This window comes from Seriola lalandi, unplaced genomic scaffold (assembly GCF_002814215.2).
Source record: "Seriola lalandi dorsalis isolate HSWRI2012SDOR001 ecotype SW California unplaced genomic scaffold, Sedor1 jcf7180002054573, whole genome shotgun sequence".
Classification (NCBI taxonomy): domain Eukaryota; kingdom Metazoa; phylum Chordata; class Actinopteri; order Carangiformes; family Carangidae; genus Seriola; species Seriola lalandi.
This window is the reverse complement of record NW_019525126.1, coordinates 816,911-840,068: the sequence shown is the minus strand read 5'-3', so window position 1 is coordinate 840,068 and position 23,158 is coordinate 816,911. Positions and strand designations below refer to the sequence as shown.

The 23,158-nt window shown below is 42.4% G+C and overlaps 2 protein-coding genes across 3 annotated transcripts in view; one reads left to right on the top strand and one right to left on the bottom strand.

Annotated features, from left to right (window-relative positions):
• Window positions 1-25: 25 nt before the first annotated feature.
• ttc8 (tetratricopeptide repeat domain 8) lies at window positions 26-4,528 on the bottom strand. 2 transcript variants are annotated; one of them, XM_023417337.2, is made up of 15 exons: window positions 4,332-4,528; window positions 3,975-3,998; window positions 3,728-3,848; window positions 3,573-3,636; window positions 3,299-3,458; window positions 2,948-3,037; window positions 2,818-2,862; window positions 2,650-2,735; window positions 2,467-2,554; window positions 2,220-2,330; window positions 1,965-2,104; window positions 1,687-1,861; window positions 1,175-1,297; window positions 745-828; window positions 26-636 (listed from the first exon to the last, which is right to left on the bottom strand). In XM_023417337.2, the coding sequence occupies exons 1-15, from the start codon at window positions 4,443-4,445 to the stop codon at window positions 520-522; spliced, it is 1,542 nt and encodes a 513-aa protein (XP_023273105.1). In that variant the 5' UTR covers window positions 4,446-4,528; the 3' UTR covers window positions 26-519. The 2 variants fall into 2 exon arrangements, with proteins under 2 accessions (XP_023273105.1, XP_023273106.1); XM_023417338.2 differs by lacking the exon at window positions 3,975-3,998.
• Window positions 4,529-5,676: 1,148 nt separating this feature from the next.
• The window catches only part of eml5 (EMAP like 5), a 38,154-nt gene continuing 20,672 nt past the window's right edge, over window positions 5,677-23,158 (top strand). The window contains exons 1-11 of the mRNA XM_087176902.1: window positions 5,677-6,230; window positions 12,479-12,638; window positions 15,342-15,440; window positions 15,841-15,909; window positions 19,646-19,831; window positions 20,395-20,530; window positions 21,199-21,400; window positions 22,001-22,138; window positions 22,270-22,526; window positions 22,687-22,899; window positions 22,985-23,152. Coding sequence (XP_087033028.1) covers window positions 6,034-6,230; window positions 12,479-12,638; window positions 15,342-15,440; window positions 15,841-15,909; window positions 19,646-19,831; window positions 20,395-20,530; window positions 21,199-21,400; window positions 22,001-22,138; window positions 22,270-22,526; window positions 22,687-22,899; window positions 22,985-23,152 — 1,825 coding nt within the window. The 5' untranslated portion in view covers window positions 5,677-6,033. The remainder of the gene's footprint in view (window positions 6,231-12,478; window positions 12,639-15,341; window positions 15,441-15,840; window positions 15,910-19,645; window positions 19,832-20,394; window positions 20,531-21,198; window positions 21,401-22,000; window positions 22,139-22,269; window positions 22,527-22,686; window positions 22,900-22,984; window positions 23,153-23,158) is intronic.

Below are 23,158 nucleotides of genomic sequence, written 5' to 3'. Positions count from 1 at the left end.
TTATTTTTTTATTTTTTAAATCCCATTAAGTTTTAGTTTAATTGTTTGAATGAAGAATTGACTTGACCTTAGAGACTTTTACACATCTTCTGAACTGTAACCTTTTATTGTCATGTCGATATTTGTTGAAACTACAAAATGGCAAGGAAGGTTCAAATATGAAAAATACATATAATTTATGAAATGAGCTATAAAATGTAGGTTGATTATTTTACTGTAATAAATTAAATCTTTACCATAACTATGTACATATGTATTACTATTACACAGATTTGTACACTAGTTTACCAGTTTATCAGGAAAATACCCACCTTCACATGAATTGTACATTCCTACAAGTCATATGATGCATGATGTGTGGTATACATCATATATCATTATGTATCACAGACATGCTGATGAGGTCAATCACATCAATCAAATCCTTTCTTTTAAACTTTACGTATAACATATGGTATACCTAGTAACTGGCAATTAGATCAAATCAAACCCTTCTTCCTCAGCACACTGGTCGGACGCTCACAGCACCGCAAAGTGCTGCCGAAGTTGCTTGAGAAGCTGCTGAGTGTCAACATGCTCAGGAAAAGCATCCTCAGACTTTTGTGCTGCAGTGTAGCTACTCTGAACGTCTCCAATCTGGACACAGACAAAAACAGTGCGTTGGCAAACATTTTCATATTGATTATTTTGTCTTAAACAACTGTATAGTGTAGATATTCAGATGAATAAATAGTAATAAATTACCTTTTCAGAAAGAATGGAAAGATTGAAGTGTGGCTCATACATGTGAGGAGCCAGTGATGCAGCGGTCTGTAGGAAGGCTTTAGACTGGATCAAAGATAGGACAATCAGTTACATTGTCAGCAACAGGATATTCAATGAATTAATTTATTTTGCATGTGAAACTCAGCCCAGGGATCTCTCTCTCATATCATGATATAAATGCTAAATTGGTTTATCACCAACCTCTTAGGAACATTCTAAAATAATCAATACAGTACCGGCTGTATTTGAGACATATCTTTTGGTAATACAAGTTGGTATATCATTAATAATAATGACTGTTTAATGACTCTCTAATAACGGGCTGTATAACATCATATTAGAGTGTCTAAAAGGAAAGCAATATGATCTCATCCCTCATATTTTAACAGACTAAAAGATATGACTTCACCTGTTCAATACGACCTTTGCGCAGCTCCAGCACAGCCAAGTTGTTGTAGGCCTCAGCATGGTCATTGTTAAAAGCCAAAGCTAGTTTAAAACACTGATAGGCCAGTGTCAGGTCCCCTATGCCCTGTAAACATAGAACACATGCACTCTATTTGTACTTTGAAAGTTTGTGAGCTCTCTTTGAGAACAGTTAATATTTGGTTTATTTTAACTTTAAACTATATGAAGGAGGGGCGTCAAGTGGCTCAGTGGGTTGAGCAGGCGCCCCATATGTAGAGGCCACAGTCCTCACTGCAGTCGGCCCTGGCTCGAATCCCGCATTGGACGGCCCTTTACTGCATGTCATTCCCCCTCTCTGCCTCCCCATTTCCTATCTCTCTCTACTGTACTATCTAATAAAGGCATAAAAAGCCCCAAAAAAATATACTTAAAAAAAAAAAACTATATGAAGGAGAGGTACATATTATTACATAATCAGACATTCTGGGATATTTTGGGGTATTGCTAACTCACCACAGCAACGTGCCCTATGTTGTACCAGACATCGGCCATCTCTTCATCATTGTCCACCAGGGCCAGAGCCCTCTCAAATGAGGACAGAGTCATGTCATACTGCTGGGCATAGAAGCAGCACAGGCCCAGGTTGTTGTACAGCTGGCAGTTATACACCCCCATCTGGAGTAGCCGTCTAACAAAGGGCGACGCATATTGAATCACAGATGGCATATAGCTCCTCATTACCTATACTGTAACAATGCATTACATAAATTATACATAAAAGTCAGTCTGACCTGTAGAACCTCAGGGCGATCTCTGGCTGATCAGTATAGAAGTGATTGCTGCCTATACAGGCTATAGCCTCCACGTGAGTGTTGTCCTGCTTGAGGACATCTTTGTAGTACTCTGTGGCTGATGAAATGTTGTTCATCTCCTGTGAGAATATCACAATATAGACAGTAAATATGGTTTCCTATTTCTTTTGGCAGTTGTATCTTGGGAGTGGAGTAAGGGGAGTCTATAGTAATGGCCATGGTGGCATACTGTACCTCATGAATGCGAGCTATTCCTGTTAGAAGGGTGACTTCACCAGGAAAATGGTCCAGGCCTTGCTTGAAAAGGTTGAGTGCTGTTATTGGTTGATCAAGGCGCTGGTAAACCTAAAGTAAAAAACCCACAAGGTTTCTCATTTCATTTATTAGCAAACTTTTGTACCAGAAATAAGTAAGAATTGGTATTTTCCATTGTGCAACAAGTTGTTAATGTAATGTACGGCTATGATATCTCCATCATTACCTTTGACAGGTAGAGATATGTATCCACCACCTCTTGGTGGTTGAGAGCTGATCGAAACTGTTTTTCTGCTTCTCGATATAAACCAAGCCTGCAAAGGTAAAAAATAACAATCTTTAATTAGATTATAAAAATACAACTTTTAGAAATGTGAGATATACTGAGCTCATGTGGCTGTTTACTTGCCTGTAGTAACATTTTCCCAGCTGAACTTTCCACCACCAGTCTTTGAACTGAGCATGTTCAGTAGCTTGAGCGGCCAAATCTAGAGCCTGGTGAAGAAATATGAAGTTTTTGTTGCATGACTAAAAGTCAACCAATTCTCTTTATGCTGTAAATCTATGCACTACTTACATTTTTTACATCGTTTTCATGATGGAAGATGTACTCAAACAGTGTCTGCGGAGGGAAACGATGGTTACTTGACATTTGAGAAAAGGCTAAAATCGTGATTCATTTTGGGAGGCAACAGTCTCAGTCTTACCCTGGATAAACTGGGCTTTTGGGAGTACTTGGCCAGATTTAATCTTGACAAGTTAATAAATGGTCCTTCGGGATTGGTTAGCATTGAAGCCTGGAGAAACAGTGAAACAACATATCATGGTAAATGATACAGGTTTTCTTCACAGTCAGGAAAATGTATAACTATATACAATACACAATAAATAATAAATATCTGTAATTTATATGAACAATGATAATATATTAAGCAATAGGAGAAAATTCTATACAAATACACCAATAAAGGTTTGCTTTTGTTTTTTTGATGGGAAACTGTTCTCACATGAACAGGCAGCCTTTATGTCGCTGCAAACTTTCAGGCATGTTTACTCACTGTTCCCAGACGGATGAATCTACCAGAAGCACTAGTGACAGGCCGAGCAGTGCTTGCAGTGCGGGGAGTTTTGATGGCCTGCTCCATTGTCCCAGGACGCCCAGACTGTGTGCTTGGTCTCACAAATCCTGTGATAGGACGCCCTGATTGTGTCATAGGCCTTGAATTCAGAGAAGAGAAACCCAGATTATCGAGTATCTCTTAATTTGTTGAAAGTGTTGTCAATGGTAAAAATTTCAAGACAAAATTTTGAGCATTGCCTTGCAGACAGTACCTGACGGCTGGTGTGGGCCCTCCACCCTGACTTGTTCCAGGGAGCCTCAGTGACGTTCCAGGGCCTTGAAGAAAGTCAGGTTTCATCAATCTAACAAATTTAACCATTGGGTACTAATATTCTCAACTTTAAAGAACTGAAGAGTTTAAACTTACGCGCAACTTGAGCAATAGAGCTCTCATCCAGCATCATCTCAGCAATCCCCTCCTGGTCAACCTCAATTTCATCTATGTATACCATCTCTGTCAGAGCACGAGTTTTCAAGCTCCATGCAGCCTATAAAACAAACACAAACTGCTAAATCATGTAAAGAGCCTGATGTTACGTCTTCCAACCACTGGGTAAACATGTTACAGTCAGGAATGAAAAAATGACAGAAGAACAGTCTGCAGTCAAGGTTACCTCTGAGATAAACAAGGAGGAGTCCTTAGGACAGCATGCAGTTAGTTAGTGAAAAGAGAAAAATGGAGGACAGATGAGAATAAACGGGGAAAAAAAGAAAAAAAAAAAAAGACACGATGCAGAAGAAATGAAAGGTAAAATGAAATGCAATGTAATGTCAGGAGTATGTTGCAGCATAATGAGTCAAAGAGATACCAGTAAATTCAACGTTAGCTAAATTAAATTAAGAAAACTACTAGGATTAATCCGGATTACGCACGAGTTACTGCAGGTTGCCTGTATTAGCAAATTGGATGGCTTTCCTTAATAGATAATCGCTAGCATGCTAAGCTAGCCCGGCTAACTGTATCACGGTACCTGGTCATATGGGTTGTCTTGTAATATTTTTGTACAAATATCTGAACACTGTTGGAGTTTCCGCCTCCTGGAATAGCTCCACGCGAGAAACAAAGGGTCCATCGTCACCTCCATTGCGTTGGCCGAGAAGAAAACAGGTTTAGAAGTGGGTTAGCAAGCTGTTTTGCAAAGCTGGGACGATGGCGAAGCTTCCTCTGTCGCTCGGCAACAGGGGAGGAGGCGGTCCTTCAATGACGTAGCTTCCTCTAATGAAAAAAACTGCTATGCTATATTTTTATGCCCGATAGATAGATAGATAGATAGATAGATAGATAGATAGATAGATAGATAGATAGATAGATAGATAGATAGATAGATAGATAGATAGATGGATAGATAGATGGATAGATAGATTATAAATTATTTATCCCATAGGGCCAATAGGGCAAATTCATGAATTAATCCATTTCCAATTTTATTTTTTTCCCTCTATTTCTGTAATAGAATGACAGAGCAAGGGTGAAAAAACATAATATGAAAATAACAGTGTTCATATCATGTATTAAATACATACAGCCCTAGATGTCAACAAAGAAAAATTAAGATAAAACAAAAGAAGTAAAATAGAAATTAAATATTTTTAAACAAATTAATCGAAATAATATAAAGTGCAAACGGTACATCTTGCTCAGATCTCTACTGATAAGCCCAAAAGATTGAGTGTAGTTTCCAAATACAAAAATTAATAGTTCACAAAAAGGGTGGAAAAGATGAGTAATTTACAAAGCTCGAACTTGTGCATATCAGTTTTACAATAACAAAAAGAAAAAAGAAGTGAGTTAACAGTTGTATTATCTGTTTCTTTATTTAATGTAATAGAAAAACATTCCATTAATTGTATAATTTCTTTGGTGTACAAAACAATCCTCTAGCTTGAATCTTGAAATATATTATGTAAGATTTTGTAATGATGATAATAATAATAATAATAATAACAGTTTAGACTGAACAATATTCTAAATATTCTATAATTTCAACAGATGACACACTGTGCCTTATGTGTAAAGTAGGCCTAGTAGTTGTGTGTCAGTAAAAATCGAATATAGACTAAACTTATATTTAATAGTAATATTCTGTCAAAATACATTTGTTTTATGGTAGTATCTTTCTCTCTGTGTGTGAAATTCACCCATTAAGACAAAGAGTTTACATTAAATTAATAAAATTAAGTCGCAGCCAATTTGATGTTATCCTTGTATAACTGTTTCAGTCGTGACGAGATTGTCCTCTCCTGCTTTTTTGTCTCTGCTCCTTAGTTAAAGGATCTGATTGAACGACAGGCTGATCCGTCATCTTTATGGGCGGTGCTTGCGGAATAACAGTGCAGCTCCATCTTTGTAGGATTTGACAGGAGCTTTGACCTGGAGCCGACGAGGACCGCGAGCCCGGGACCGAAGAAGTACAAGCAGATTCTCACAATGAACACAACAGCTTAGAAACTCGTTTCTGAAACAGAGACAGAGGGCTTTCATCTCATCATACAGCAAGACTATTCATTCACACGACCCTCAAAAATGCCCAATTTCAGCGCTCTCCCTGGACTGGTGGAAATCAAGAGGGACTAATGGGACACACGGGCTTAAAATAAATCCTTTTTGGTGAATGACACTGTATCAGAAAGCCTACGTGATACCGACAGAGAGACACACACGGAAGTGCGGACATGGCTGACAGAACTGCTCCCAACTGCCACCTGAGACTGGAGTGGGTGTACGGATACCGGGGACATCAGTGCCGCAACAACCTGTACTACACCGCCGCCAAGGAGATAGTCTATTTTGTCGCCGGTGTTGGGGTTGTGTACAACACCCGGGAGCACAAGCAGAAATTTTACCTGGGACACAACGATGACATAATCAGGTAATGTAATCATACACAGGCAACAGTATACTGCACACACACACACATATGACAATTTGTTTCAGCACCTTGGACAGCACCAGACTCATAGTAGCTGAAAATGAATTGATCCTGTACTGTTGTCATTGTAGGTGCTGGTGTCACCTTGTGTAATGTAATATGATATTTTCTAGCCCCATAGGTAGTTAACAGGAACACGCACCTACACAGCAGCATCTCCATAGTTTGTAATGGGGTCCAGTGTCTTGCTCAAGGACACTCCAGCAGGGCAGAGGCATTGAACCAGCTCTCCAGATTGAAGCTCCCTTCCTCTCACTGCTAAAGATTACTCTGCTGCCACTCCTCATGTCATTGCTTCTAGTTGCAGAGCTGCTAGATTTTTATATCAGGGTCCATCATTAAACCGTATCAATAATTCAATCTATAAAATAGGGGGAAATGCTGCTCATGATCTTCCAGAGGTCAAATTGATAACTTAAACTAGATGTTTGTACAAAGAACAGTCCAAAACTCAAAGATAGTTAATTTGTAACAACATCTCACAGAGCTCAAAGCAGCAAATCTAGTCATCAGAGAATGTGAACAAAGAAAATATTTACCATTTTGTCTTAATAAAGGATTTAATGATTAATTGGTAATCAAAGTAGTTGACTTTAATTTCTGTAGATTATCTAATCAATTACTAATTGCTTTGTCTTTGACTGGTAGCAGAAATTTTCAGCATATTTAAAGGTTTTCCAAAGCAGCAGCCTGCATGTCTCATCTTCCCATGACAATGGAAGCAAGCAAAGTGCAAATCTGAAAAATGCAATTGAACGTAGCTGTCCTTGAAAGAATCCTTTGGATTGGAAAGTGTTAACTCATCTCTGCATGGCCAGACAGACCTGTTCTTTAATAAAACACAGCAAAGTAACCAGTGTTACATCACACATCTAATGATCCTGCCTTTCAAACTGTTTCTCAGCATGCCACACAACAACGACCTGTGTCCAACGCTCCAGTGCTTGTGTTGACGTGTGTGTGGGTTGGCCTGGAGATGACTAACATTATATTCTATGTCGGTAGTCAGCTGGGCTCCTGCTCCATTATTAATCAGACAACAGAGGAACTAACCCTGCGCTGCCCTGTGGGTGAAGTGCCTGACTCTTAGCCGGAGGAATCACTGAACGAGCCATCGTTTGATATTTGATGCGAAAATGCAACATGCATTTGCAAAACTAATAAATATGCAAAAGTATTGAATTGTAAAACAATCAAATTCATCATATGTAACGCTGCACTCAGTATTTTAGGCGTTTTGTTGCCACATTTTTTTTTTGCAGACAGGTGGTTTAAAATACATGAAAAGCTCTTTTGATATGAACATATTTACACCAAAAGCTATGTAGATCTCATGTCTGGTATTGCTGGCACAAACCAGGTAATAGCCGTATCCATAGAGGTCATTCTAAACTCAGATCTCAGAGGAGTGCTTGTAAAGCTCTCATAAACACGTCCTTAGACTTAAGGTTGCTATGGCACAACCAGGAGCAATCCTCAGCAGATTCAGTGCTGAATAACTGTTGGACTGCTCTCACGTTGCACTAACTCATGTGGAATAGATGCAGCCCCCTCAGATAGCACTGCTATTCAAATCCCTCTCTCTTTTGCCCTTATTTTTGGTTGCTGCTGTATCCTGTTTGTGAGCTATGTATAAATTGATGTTTTACCTCATGAGTTAATTGCTGGCCTTGTTTCTCGCTCTTAGTTTTATCTCGCCCTGCAGCTTTTTTAACTGGTCTCCCAGTCTGACATGGAGGAGCTAATAGGCAGGTTCTCACATGAATGAAAGGTCGGTCTGGTCTGTGTTTCAGTGATGCTTTTTGAGGAATGTGAATTGACATGGTACTGGGCAATAGCAAAATAGACTGAGGAGAAAGTTACTAACGTCTAATTAAAACACAGTTCACTTTGAGGCATGTAAGGAAAGTGGACTATTAAAAAACAGTTAAAACAGTTATTTGCAAATCTTTCTTCATATCTGGTATTGCTCCATGCTCCATTTATTCCAGTCCGAAACTAAAAGAACCCGAGGCTCCTGCTGAAAAACCTGCAGGCGTTTGTCCATAGTGCAAAACTTAATCTCTCCTTTTTGCAGTTATGCTGACATGCAGGACGTGTACATGCACATGAATGCATATGAAACGCAAACATGCACACTGAAAATAACACACAGGCTGGAAATCTTATTTGTTGCTTCGGCACCACAATCTAAAAACTTTATTTTGTGCTGTTATTCTAGATCTTGGCTGATTCATGTTGTTTGTTGTGATAGTGAGTGAGAGTTAATGAGAGGCCGTTATGGACACGGGGATAAAAGGCTGTCTCATATTACAATATCTTGTTAACTTTATGATGGAGCACAGCCAGAGTTATGGATTATAGATGCCAGTCCGAGGCCGGTCTTGTTTCAGTAAGCGTTGAAAGATGTGATGAATGCATTTCTATTCATATTGTTGAAAAATTTTCATTCAGCTCTTAATTAATTTTTTTTTTCACTTTCAAAATCAGTGTGAAGTTTCACACAACAAATGTGTCAGGTTTGCAGGCAGGAGTCTCGCAGCCTTGCTCTGTGAACTGTATGAGCTAATGGTGTGAACTAACTGCATATTAATGTGCAAGCTAAAGTCTAAAACTGACAATCTTGCTGTGTAAAGTCATCATAGTGTGCTTTATTACTATTGCACAAATGTATGCCTTGTATCAGAAACCAATAGCGCTGGTGTTTTAGGTGAGTGTGTGGGAATGTGCTGTCAGGCCAGTACGGTAGACATTGGCCATTAGAGGTAATAGATAAGATTCACATTTTCCTGTATTCATCTTCCTGTGTTTGAATGCTGATAAATGGAGAGTCGTGGTCTGTGGTCTGTCTTCTGTCCTCTGCTTACTTTCCCTCTGATTTTAGTCTCAGTAGATTATCGGTGGCTCCTGTACTCATTTATGATTGGAAAATGATTTGGTTATTTTTATTCAATCCACGAGCAAATGACTTTTTATCACCATAACCACAAGGAAAAAGTAGAAATAGCTGTAGTAAAAGAGGATCTAATGAGAAGACTGTAGAAACAGTCGATCAAGTCGATAACCTTTACTGTTGGTGACAGTCGGGTCTGCTTCCCTTTGTTTCTTACCTTTATACACATTTGCAGGGGCTCTGTGCAGAGTGACTGAGGTCTCAGGTCTCCATCATCACTGCGAGGAGCTGCCAAGCCACTCACTCTGTGAAAGGCAGCTTGGTCTCTAAAGAGCAGATCTGTCTTCCTCAATTAGGATCCTCCAGAGTTCAGTACAGTTACTTAGCGCTATGGCGTGATTCAGCATAGATGTTGCTGCGATTTAAAAAAAATAAACTCGGGCAGGTGTTGGTTTTCTGATGGAGGTGTTATGAATGTTTTATTCAGATGAAGTGGAGGCAGCTGACGTATTGCTCTTATCGGTACTTTACCCTGACTTAGATGATGCCAAACTTTAGTTTTATTATAGTGCATTTAGAAGTTGATAATGATTAGATATCAAAATATTTTTGAACAAGTACCGCAATATTAATAATGTATACATTGGTATATACACTCTTGTCCAAATAAGTATTGGTGCTTAAGGATATTTACACTATTGATTAGAAATGTGGATATAATGATGAATTATTCATATCTATTTTACTAGGATACAATCAATAAGAGACAAGAAGAGCTGGAGCAATTATTTATTGTTGTAATTTATCATCTAAAAATGTCAAACAATATCCAGTTCAAGTTTCTGAACTTTGCTGGTTTTATGTTACAGTAAACTGTATTTTGGACTGGAGGAACAATATGAGCATCCCACTTTGGAAATTGTGATGAACATTTGTTGTTGTTTCAAAGACCGAATGATTATCAATTCCTCTAGTTCTTTTTTTCAAAAGACTGATTGTTATCTGTAAAATGTCAGAAAATAGTGACATATGCTCAAAATATAAAATATAAATGAAATATAAAAACTGATTTCTTGATTATTAAATTAATAATAATAATTTAATTGTTTCAGCAGTAAAATTGATAAACAGCACCCACTAGCTCAAGTGCACTTGGTTTTCAGAAGAATCAGAAGACTTTTCTCACTGGGCCAGAAACCAGTCCAGAGTCTTTGCCCATGTCACCCTCTTTAACTCCCTCCTCTTTTCTCTCCCTTTGACTCTAATCAAGCAGAGCACCACTGTACTCACCCGCTGCTTTCTTTCATTTTACCTCTTCTATTTTCCGTTTTAAGTGCTTGGTCTATGGGCGGCATTTTCTTATGGGGTTTGGTGAGCAGCTGTACTAAAACACTTTGTGGAGTCCTGGGAAATATCCTGCGCTGTGTAGACCTTCAGATATGTGCTAATCCTCCGCTTCCTTTTAATCCACTGTAGGTATAATCAGACAAAGGAAGCTACTGCTGGAGAATGTGTATCAAAGTTGTCTCAGGAGCTCGCCATATCATGGGGGACTGGCGTCATTCTTGCCCATATGTAACCGTCTCCATTCATGAGTCAAAGATAGATTGCTAGACTCATGATGAAGAAGGGGAAACAGTGGGTAAAGTTGTATCTCGTGCCCTTTTATCCGGCTCAGTCGACCTTCGTCTCCTCCCCCTCCTCTGTATCTAAGCATCTCCACCGTGTGAAATCAGCTCTCCAGGCTGTTTATTTGCCTCGTATCTACACGAAAACAGACTGTTTAATTGCTGCAGTATTTAGCTAGTTTTGTACTACAGTTCGTGCCAGATGGAAGACAGCCGCATCAAACAGCCGCAGCCTATATCAAACAGGAGAACCGTGGTGATGCACTGCAGGCTAAGTCATTAGCGATGGCATTTAGCAAGCTTTTCAGCTGACAGACATGTAAGTGAAAGAGCGATCTTGTTTTAGCTGGCTTATAGACTGCACTGATTTTACCAAGCTGTAACACAGACATACCATACTTATTAAAGTCATAATTAAAGTGATTCCGAATAAGTATCAGTGCTTCCTGCACATACCTTTTGACGTGTGTCAAACCAGACAGAATTGTATTGGACCCGCTTGCGCCAAAGCAGTTTTCTCTGCTGTGTCTGTCTGCATCTCAAAGTGTTCCAATCATTTTTCTCTTCCTCTGAATGCTATTATTAGCTGCTTCGCTCTGATTATATAATTCATAAAAAAGTAAGATGAGAAATTGTGCCAGGTTGGAGAGAGGTTCAACAAAGGGGGTGGAGAAGCGGATGTGATGGGGAGAACAAGGAGGGAAGATTGAGGGAGGACAAAGATCGGGCCTGTCACGTCTAACCCACCTCAGCTTTGAGAGATGTTACACCAGCAGAGCTTTGTCAAGTCCTTGGTGACAGCGTGTTTCACATGCAGATGAGGTGTCAGGAGTCAGACAGGAAGATTCACACTGAAAGCTCGGAAAGGAGTGAAAGTGGAAGATGGCTGCTTTGACTCAGCCGGTTGATGCTGCGCAGCCTGCGAAGCCTCTCTGACCTGCTCCCTCAATACACACCAGGATTAGAAATTCTGGAGAGCATTTGGCAAAACAGGCAGTCTGGTTATAATAGAGGGAGCTCCGTCGCAGCATGAAATATATAGGCCAGGACAAGGCAAGAGGAAGAATTGCCCAGTGAATCACTCAGGCCTGCCTGGAACGTGACTGGCGGCCGCTGAAAGGATGGGCGGAGCGGGGAGGCTGACAGCTTTGTACAGCAGGCTGTTGCTCAGCTGTAGAGTGGGAATGCTCGTAGGTGGGGGAGGTACGAGTGTGGAGGGGAGGGGAGAGGAGGTGGGGGAGATTATGTAACAGTGTTACAAACATATGCCTGGTGATGCGAGGAAACCCCAGATGAATTAGAAAAGGTGAAAGGGGCAGAGAGCGGTCCAAGGGCTGCTGGGAAAACGAACAAAAATGGAAAATGTAATTCACAGATTCACAAATCCTCCCTCTTCTATTCTGTGAACACCCTGTAGGCATGCATGACGCCAGGCTGCATGTGTGTATTTGAGCATGACCGAGTTAATTGAACCATGTCACCTCATCAAGCTGCCCCTCTGCCTCCATATTCAGACCCATCACAGACTTAATGTGTTCATCTCATCCCAGTGGTTCCTACCCCCTCTTTGCTCTCAGCGCACACATAAACACACACTCGCAAGCGTGCAAAAGTGGTAATGCTAACCAGATGTTTTCCCTCCCTTTTCACTCTCTCTCTCTGTACAGTTTAGCTCTGCATCCGGAGCGTGTGTTGGTGGCCACAGGGCAGGTGGGCAAGGAGCCTTACATCTGTGTATGGGACTCCTACACTGTGCAGACTGTGTCCATCCTCAAGGATGTGCACACACACGGCATCGCGTGCCTGGCCTTTGACCTCGAGGGACAGGTACTGTTGAGACCCAATGATACTCATCTTTAAAAAGAAAGAATATGGGGTGTTGTGTAGCGTAGTGGTCTAAGCAGGCGCCCCATGTGTAGAGGCTACAGTCCTCGCTGCAGTTGGCCCCGGTTCGAATCCCGCAGCGGATGGCCTTTCGCTGCATGTCATTCCCCCTCTCTGCCTCCCTGTTTCCTGTCTCTCTCCACTATACTATCAAATAAAGGCATAAAAAGACCCAAAAAATATACTTTAAAAAAAAAAAAAGAAAGAATATGTCAGAGTAAAACGAGCAGTACTGTCTTTGTTTAAATCAAGTTTGGAGTCAGAGAATATAGACAGAGATGAAAGTGTCACTGGGAAAAAAAAGTTCAGTTTGAGCAGCACAGCAGCAGCGGCAGCAATCAAAACTCCTCTCAAAAGCTGTGGGCTTTTTGCAGCTCGCCTGCTGGGCTGAGTTTCTGAATGACACATCTGTGATTACTCCAGCAGTATCAGCTGCACTCAGACATGCTCTGCTTGGGAGATTTTAAAGGAAAACAGTCATATCAAGTGTTTGTACTAGTGCATGACAGAGGTTGGCAGCACCTGTGCAGTGTTAAGGTGAGAGAAGCTTTAGCGCATGGGAATCCTTAAAATACCCGGTGGGACATGCAAGCATACACACATTATTTGTTAATCACCGTAACATTCAAGAAAAGCTCCTTTTCAGCCTTTTCATGTCATCTTTTTAGCCAGCTCTCTGCAGACCTGCCACCAGTTAGTGTTTACACATTGCAGCCTCGACCTAATAAAAATCGATACTGTGCGGAACCATCTCTGGGTTTTTATCTTTGCATGTCTCTCTCTTCCTCGTGCAGGAGCTCCCAGAGCGGAGTTATACCTCCTGTATTTTGCAGTAAAAGACAGGGAGATGACCCTGTGCTATTTTCCTGCTTGGGTAGAGAGCTGGGGATTTAGATGGAATGTGACAGTGTTTAAAGCCAGAGGAGGCTCCATCACTTCTCAGTTTAGCAGCTCTGTTTACTCTCCGTCTCTCCCCTTCCTTGAACAGAGGAAGTCAGAACTGAACTAAGGACGATCCAGAGGAATCCCTGTTGCCATTACCCCATCCATCTATTAAAGCAATATCAAAAAACACACTGATGTTTGAGACATCTCTTCTAGATATTTCAGTAGGAGATGCAGTTGTGCTGTCTGGTACAGAGAGTAAAACTCATGACCTTTCTTTTCACTTTATACTAGTTGTTCTGACTATTCTAACCAGTTCTCTACATACCACATCATACCACGTCATATTTGAGATAAAAAAAAACATTTTCAGAATATTTCCACATGAAACTCTCATTAACCCTCGACAGGACTGATGCTGGTGGCTCTGTGAGGCTGTGCTTTGGCATTGTGTTAACATCCACATGTCAATATGCTCACAGAGACAATTGTCACACACTGATGTTTAGCCGGTATAATATAATCTTTACCCTGTGACCCATTTTAGTTTACCATGTTAGCATGCAAACATAAGATCATTACTGTAGCGCTAAACACAAAGTATAGCCTGGGGTGATGGGAATGTCACTAGTTTTGCAGGTATTAAGCACGGATGCATCATGGGAACTCTTAATATCTCTCTTATTTGGTCATAAACCAAAGTATTGGGCAAAGTTTTAACCTGAGGATGGTTGAGGATCCCAACCCTGTCTTCATATACAACTAATTTGCTGCAGCAAAATGTTTTATAGGAAATGTAATTTGACTGGATTACATTTTCTATTAACGTAATGAGGACATGTTGTTACTTTATGAATGTGGCTAGATGCAAATTTGTAATACTGACTACTCTGCTACTCTAAAGTTGTTTTAGGCAACAAAGCACTTGGTTAATGTTAGGGAGCTCTGGGCTCTAGTGTGAAAGTTGTGAACTTTGTATGGCCCCTATCCACCCCAACCACCTCCTAGCAACTCTGCTGTGTAGTGCCTCAGTCACTAAAAACCACAAAGTAATCAGGAAAACAGTTTTTGTATATAACAGTAGTATATGAACTTCATTTCTAAGAGACAGTTTTGTTTAATCCTGAGGGATGAATGTCTGCACAAAATTTCCCGGCGTGGTGGATCAGCTGACACGCCGACATCCCTAGAGCCACACCACAAGCAGCGTTTTAAAAAAATGACTTCAGTTTTCAAAATACGGATGCACTTTTCAACCCTGTGACCCATATAGTTTCACTGGATTTCGTCACACAGGAGCTTTTTTTTATTTATTTATTTTTTTTTACTTATCATTAAAACGCAGATTTCTCAAATCCGGTTAAAACAATGCCTCACCAGAGACTTCTATCCACAGCCAAACATTGATCCAGCAGTAGATCAAAGAGGACGTCCTCTAACATGTAAAGCAAGCTGCGGAGTGGAGACGGGTTTCCATAAGAGCTGTTCTCTTCTCTTCTGCTCCACTGCTGCTGCTGCTGCCTACTCACTCAGTCAGCTATAGGAGGCTCCTCCAGCAAAAGCACTCAAATGTGCTCACTGGAAGTGCCAGGGGCCGGACAACTGTTCTGTTCTGCTCTGCAGCCGTTATTAGCCCTTTCATCGTGGCCTGCCATGCTACAGTGGAGGTAGCTAAGTTTGTTTTGCAGTGATTAGTGCAACAGAGCAGAGTCTGTTCAATCTGTGATGCAAGGCTTTTTTTTTTCTTTGCTCTCTTTGCAGTGTTTGGTGTCCGTGGGCTTGGACTCTAAAAACACAATCTGTGTGTGGGACTGGAGGAGAGGGAAGGTTCTGGCAGCCGCTCCCGGTCATACAGACAGAGTAAACACTTTCTTCCTCCCCTGTCTCCATCACAAGCTCTGTATCGACTGCCTCAATTAGCTATAAACGTAGGATGGACCGCCCGCCCAAAGGGGACATAAATAAGTTAGGCCTGATTGATTGTGAGCTTTTCAGAGCCCGTCTGAGAGGGAGCACAGCTAATGAAAAGGAATTTTAAAAAGATGAAATACAAGCAGCTGTTGCCCACACACATTATAACACAACTGGCGCAAACACACACAGACACACACGCTCACACACACACACACACAAACACACACTTTTCTTTTCAATGACCTCCTTTTGCAACCAGTTTGATCATTACATATCTAGACTACATATGTGATGTCGTGGTGTTTGTGTAACAATAAGCCGATATCTGTCTGTTTTCTTCCCACAGATATTTGACATATCATGGGATTTGTACCAACCGAGCAAGCTTGTAAGCTGTGGCGTCAAACATATCAAGGTACAGCCGCTTCCTGGTCATTTCACACCCTGTAGATTTCAGGTGGCTGAAGTTCTTGTGCCTCATTAGCATAAAATATCTGAAAACAGATGATAATTTTTCAGAAAGTTTGAAGAATCTGTTGGCTCCATGACCCTTTCTTCTTTCCCTGCCTTCTCTGCTTTGTCACCATGACCATATCAAAGCCTTAAAATAGATGTATGCAAATTCACTTTATTCCAGAGTCCATGCTTATTAGGCACTTAACATAAGTAGGAGAGGCAATGACTCACAGTCTCTTCTCTCAAATTTGGAGTAATCTGCACTGCAGAGAGGGAAAATGTTCTCTTTTTATGGGGGACCATGACTCTGCTGCTCAGTTCCTATTTCAGCTCTCCTCATTCAGCTTGGAAAACAGCTTCCGCTGTACAAACTGCAGCTGTGCTCGCTTCCCTTCACGGGCCTATCTCTATCACTGCTTTTTCACAGAAGAGTGGTGTTCATAAATCTTCAATGAGTTCATGCAGGGTGTGTTGACCAAGCCTTCCCTTGGGATATGTAGTAGTGTTCCTTGAGTGGCATGGCCATTAGGAAATAACAAGGAGTTCAGGAAGCTTATTTCCCAAACACTGGGAAAAGAATGAATCACGCTCAGATAGGAAATGTGCCCACTGGTCCTACGAGGCTCAACATTGCAGTACGCTCAAATGGGTTTGATGCAGTCGGGAGGCTTAGCCTACTGTACGTATTCCCCAGTGGAGTAACATCTCACTGATGACTCCCTCCTCTCAATCCAGCTTGACCTGCCTCCTCTTGTAGTAATTCCCCCCTGAACTCTTCCCCCACCACAGTGGCACAGATACCCCCTCTGGCCGCCGCACCCAACCCCCCCAGTCCCTGCAGAATCCTCTTTCTCTTCCTCCTCCTCCTCCTCCTCCTCCTCCTCCTCCTCCACTCTTTCCCTCCCTTCTGGTTTTCTGATGCCAAGGCAATCCAGCAATTGTCCCACATAATTCCTCAGCCTTCACCCTGCAGACCATGTGACATCTGCTCCCCGGCCCTGTGCTCGCTCAGCGATTATAGCACTCAGAGCATCCAGGAGATTTAGCCCCAGTAATCCACTCACTAGCAGGCTGAGGAAAACACAGCCTCTATGATGAGGACTGGGGTCGCTGGCAACGTTTTACTCCTCACAGGCCTCCTCCAAGCTAATCATAAAGACATTTGTGTTTTGATTAATTTCAGACCACTTAGACCTTGGTGTGCCCTTCTTTAGCCCCCAACCCTACACACACACACACACACACACACACACACACACACACACACACACACACACACACACACATACAACTCACCTACCATACCAGTCATTCACCCGCTGTCTGACTGGTTGCTGATTAGAAGCTGTTTAAAGGACTGGTACCGGCTGGTTCCTAACATTTGTGTCTTGTGAACCCTTAAAACAAAGTGGTATCTATTAGTTTCAGTCTTTATTTTTGAGGTCTGAATAGGAAAGATCATTCAGTAATTTACCAAAAAAAGAAAAGGCCACCTACTTAAAAAAGAAACATCATTTTATATGGCAGTTTTTTTCAGATTCATATCCTGTTAATATTTGTCTTGTGACCCCTTGTGAGGGTCCCGAACCACAGGTTGTGAACCACATGCTCTAGCCCATATACTATAAATCCTGTGTACTCAACTTCAAAGTTAATCATTTTGCAGACCATGCTGGTGTGTTTCAAAGGTTTGAACATTTTTTCTCTATGGTTGTTATGGAGCTAAAACCTGAAAACACACTAGCATGGTCCATGGTCCGCTAAGGAAGCTATGAGTGCGAGTGTTCTGCCTCGTATGTTTTGTGTGTACTCGTGGATCTTGAGGCCACAAAGTGTCACCGAGGTGAGCTCGAGTTTGACACCATGTTGATGGGATGACCTCAGCTTTGAGGCCATGAGCTTCCAGCCATTTGGTTTTCCCTACAGCGAGCTGCCGTGGAATTGACCTCAGTTAGCGAAGCATTTAGGGCTCTGACACCACTCAGGGTCATCGTAGTCTGACAGGAAGGATATTATGAGCGAGATAAAGGGGTGAGGGGCGCTTCAGTGCAGTAGGTCACGAGTTACAACCTTTTCAGCTTTAATTGCATTTAAAGAGTTCTTCCTGGAGTGATGGTTAAGGTAACTGAGCTAATGACATACCACTAATCCTGGGTTAAGAGAAGCAGCTCCCACCACGCCAGGGGGTGTTATGGGTAATGCGTAAGAAATTATATTTAGAGGAAGCCAAAATGTTTACCAGGTCTGGATTTCAACTCAAAGCAGTCTCATTTTCCAGCACATTTCCACCTTTCCACTGTGCCATGACTCTCCCTCTGTGCCTTTCTCCCCTGTGCCTGGCCTCATTATAAACCCTTCCAGCATCCCGTCTCCTCTCAGTAATTCAGCAGCGAAGGGATTAGCCTGCGCCCGCGTCTCACTGCCTTATCAGGTGCGGGCAGGGAGGGCTGTGCAGTCACGCCGCATCCATCCCTGCTGCCTCTGCAACAGGCTGGGCCACGAAACCTCATCCCGCCCCTCTCCCTAACCAACCCATGCACATACCCAGCACTTGACACACTTCAACCAGCATATACAGTACACCTTCCCAGATTACTCGCTCACCTATGATCTTCACAGCTTAACCTTCACCCTCGACCCCAGTCCACAAGGAAGCTCGGGGCACCTGCTCAAATGCTCGCTTGAGAGCTCATTCAGGAGCTCAGGATCAGGAAAGCCCTGTTCTGTTGATGGGTGCGTACAAGCCTCAGATGTTTGATGGCAGGGCTGTATCTGAGGCTGTGATATCTGAGGCTGTGATGTCTGTCTCTGATAATCGATCCCTCCTGCCAGCACACAGCAGCCCTATCAGTCAGGAGGATAGGTGTTAGTGAGGGTGTGACAGGCTGTCGCTGTCGAGGTGCTCATTTCTTCTGTCTGCGAGTGGTCTATCAAGCCTGTGCAGATCGGTTTTTCTGAGTTCACAAACAGCACACTACCGCCTACATTTTCAGGCTTTTTCAGCAGAATCAACACAGTTTAAGGAATCGCTTTTAATATTTTTTGCACTGAACTAAAGTCAGCTAATGTGGAGGTAAATCCTCCTTTAGGGGGAGAGCAGGGGGAAAAAAAAGGGACCACCCTTCTGTCATTTTCCTGCTGCTTGTCAGTGATGAGCGTGTCTCAGTTTCACGTGCAACGGCCTCAGCAGTCGAGACGCCCTCCGTGAGCTTTTTTCCCTGTGATCTCATCTCCATGCAGACGGAGCGTCGTCTCTCTTTTCGCTCTCTCCTCCTCCGTTTGATGCGTTTAGCCCTCAGACGAGGCCGTGGCCGTGCATCCCAACGACCTTGTTCATAAATAATGAGCCTACGTGTATGCATGCGTGTGTGTTTGTGTCTGTGCATGTTGATCAGGTGGTTACAGCACTGAGCCCCCCAGCAAGAGTTCCCAGTATCTCATGCAGAGGAAGTGGGGTGGGGGAATTTGAATTTGACTTTTCTTTTTTCAAGGTCTCTCTCTCTCTCTCTCTATGTGTGTGTGTGTGTGTGTGTGTGTGTGTGTGTGTGTGTGTTTAATGGACCATAAATGACTTGATGATTTTCAGCCTGTTGTATACAAATACTACATAATTGTCCATTTACTCTTTCAGGGCAGGATTACGCGGGGGATTATTAGCCACCATACTCTTTCACTCTTCCTGTTTGTATTTGCAGTTTTGGAGCTTATGTGGTAATGCTCTCACACCCAAACGTGGTGTTTTTGGCAAAACGGGGGATCTCCAAACCATCCTCTGCCTTGCATGCGCCAAGGATGAGGTCACGTATTCAGGTGCCTTGAATGGTGACATCTATGTGTGGAAAGGGATCAACCTGATGAGGACAGTGCAAGGAGCTCATGGGGTGAGTTTACAAAACCGGGGATGTGTTGTGCTTTGTGTCCCGGGCTTCTGCACCGTTTATAGGAGAGACACAGCAAAAGCATCTAGTGAAACTTAACCAGGGTCGAAGCCATGCATGTTGGCTTCATTTGATTCTGCTCAGTAGAACAGGATCAGCCTTTTGCTCAACAGGATTAAATGATATCTATGGGATCAACAGCTGGGTGAGGGGATGGGCGGATGGGGGAGGGGATAATAACTACAGTACACGTTTATTCCTGCTTTTTGTACCACCAAATGCCTCAGTGGGGCTTCAACAAGGTGCCTCCCAGTGCATACAGCAAACGCTAAGACAAATGAGGCCATCAGTAAAGCTTTCCAATAGTAACAAAAAAATATGACACATCCTGTTACCTAGTTCTGCGTTATCTTGAGGCCACAGTAGCAGGTTTGTAATGGTGAAAGCCTTGTTAAACAAATGCCCGGCTGAGCAGCAGCGGCGCAGCGCGGTCTGTAGCTGGGGCTGGTTCTGTCGTTGCTCATTTATTGTGCAGATCCTCACTGACAGCCTGTCATTTCCTCCAGTCAGGGATTTTCAGCATGAATGCCTGCGAAGAGGGCTTCGCCACCGGGGGCCGAGACGGCTGCGTCCGGCTGTGGGATCTCAACTTCAAACCAATTACTGTCATTGATCTCAGGGAAACAGATCAAGGATATAAAGGTGATGTCAGATTGCCTCCCTTTTTTTTTTCTTCTTGCCATTACTCTACGCACAGAAAGGTTGCAGGCCAAATTGTGGTCTCCTGAGGCACTTGGAAGAGTTAACACCCTGTTAGATGAAAAAGCCATTCTTTTTGCCATTTCTGTTCTCCTTACTAACATTTTCTTTCTTGTTCTCTATTTTCTCCATCTCCTTTATTTGTAATCTTGGACCTAACAGTAGCTAGAGGTGAAAATAGCAGAGGTGGGTAAAGTCATTGAGGGCGGAGTAAACAACCGTGTCAGTCTGTTCGTAACAGTCCCCACATTGTTCTGCTGTTCCTCTTGTTGTTAGTCAGTCCAAGCTCTGTTGCAGATGTCCTGTTCACATATGTAAGCAGCACATGCTTCCTCCATCTTATTCTTGCTGTATTACCCAGAGTCAGTTGCAGATCGGCTGTCATTGTATTTCCTGTTAAAATCTCCGTCCTAGGTAGCTTGCAGATGGTTATTACCAGCTCCTGTCGTTATTATCCCTGTCGTGTCTCTTATAATGACTGTACAAGCATTGGCAAAATGTCCGTCTGCTTATGTTTGCGTGTGTTTTTTTGTTTGTTTGTTTGTTTGTTTGTTTGTTTGTTTGTTTTTAAAAAAAGTTTTGCCTGATTTCTATGTGTGTGTTTTTGATAGGGCTGTCTGTGCGGAGCGTATGCTGGCGGGGAGATCACATCCTGGTGGGCACGCAGGACAGCGAGATCTTCGAGGTGGTGGTCCACGACCGCAACAAGCCCTTCCTCATCATGCAGGGTCACTGCGAGGGCGAGCTGTGGGCGTTGGCCGTGCACCCCACCAAGCCTCTGGCCATGACAGGAAGTGACGACCGCTCAGTCAGGTGAAGCCTCAGTGTCAGCCTGAGAGTAGAGGTGACAGTGGGAGATTGCATACAGTTTTGGAGGAAAAGATTCTGTCACGTTACATTTAATTTATTAAATTCCAGTCTTTTGTACTCACTGAGTATCTGGGACAGTTATTGACATCTGTGTTTGGACAATTATCTTTGTCACTTGTAAAAAAAATTTAAAAAAAATAAATAAATAAATGTTGTGTACAGTAGGGCTGAACAGTTAATTGAAATATTATCAAAATCGTAGCATGGCCAACTGCAAGATCCAAATCGAAGGAGCTGCATTTTTTTGATAAAGGTAAAATGTGTCACAACATACCATTATAAATGAAGCATTGCTACAGAGATGAGATTTTTTTATTGTTATGGTTTGGGTTTTTTTTCTAAAATCAACAATAATAAAGCACTTCTGTCATTTTGCAGTCACAAAACAAATACACAACAGGACAGACACCACAAACATCGATGCCCATTTAATTTGTACTTGCAGACTTTTTCTCTTATTGCATCTCTGCCCTGGTTGTTTGAGCCTTTGTAATCTCATCACTGCTTCTCATCTTCATTTGTCCTACTCCTCTGTGTCTAAAGGATATGGAGCCTTATAGATCACGCACTGATAGCCCGCTGCAATATGGAGGAGCCTATCCGCTGTGCCGCCGTGAGCACTGATGGCATTCACCTGGCGCTGGGAATGAAGGATGGCTCGTTCACTGTTCTGAGAGTCAGGTTCGTCCACAACTCAAAGGGCAAATGGGGAAATTTTGATTCCCAGTCAACACCCCATAAAATGAAAGGCTCCGTTGTATTGTGTTCATTTTAGCTCTTCATTCTAGCTACGTTTGTCTGCTTCCCTTCAGGGATATGACAGAGGTGGTCCACATCAAGGACAGGAAGGAGGCCATCCATGAGCTGAAGTATTCTCCTGACGGGGCCCATTTGGCCGTCGGCTCCAACGATAACTCAGTGGACATCTATGGTGTGGTGCAGAGGTACAAGAAAGTGGGCGAGTGCATCGGCTCCAACAGCTTCATTACACACATGGACTGGTCCACGGACAGCAAGTACCTGCAGACCAACAATGGCAGCGGCAGGAGGCTTTTCTATAGGATGCCAAGTAAGTACAAGTTTGTTGATTCCGCTGTGTTCCCAGATGAATTAGTTTTATTTTACAATTAATATTAAAGAAATATTAAGTCAGAAAGAGGAGTGTTTCTTGGATGTAATGTTGTTACGGAGCTGCATTTTGAGATAAAATATGTCTATCCTCTGTTGAGGTGGGAAGGAGGTGACCAACAGGGAAGAGCTGAAGCTGGTACAGTGGGCTTCATGGACGTGTGTGTTGGGCCCTGAGGTTAATGGAATATGGCCCAAGTACTCAGACATCAATGACATCAACTCGGTGGATGCCAACTTCAACAATCAAGTCTTAGTAACAGCTGACGATTATGGATTGGTCAAACTTTTACGGTATCCATGTATAAAAAAAGGTAAAGAGGATCTCAGCATTTAATAGTATACGTATTCATATATTATCATCTGCTGTGTCACTAACATGTTTCCTCTTGATTTTAGGTGCAAAATTTAAAAAGTATTTAGGTCATTCAGCCCACATAACCAACGCTAGATGGTCACATGACTACCAGTGGGTGATAACTATCGGTGGTGCTGATCACTCCGTGTTCCAGTGGAAGTTTGTCCCTGAAAGAAAGTCTAAAGAAGCTCTGCATATAGCGCCGCAAGGTGAGA

Bases quoted from the DNA above. Each gene is read 5' to 3' on its own strand.
- ttc8 (XM_023417337.2), bottom strand. From the start codon at position 4,445: ATGGAGGTGACGATGGACCCTTTGTTTCTCGCGTGGAGCTATTCCAGG. The intron at 3,849-3,974 runs GTAACCTTGACT...TTTGTTTTATAG, and splicing joins CCTCCTTGTTTATCTCAGAG to GCTGCATGGAGCTTGAAAAC. The intron at 2,736-2,817 runs GTAAGTAGTGCA...TTTCTTCACCAG, and splicing joins ATGAAAACGATGTAAAAAAT to GCTCTAGATTTGGCCGCTCA.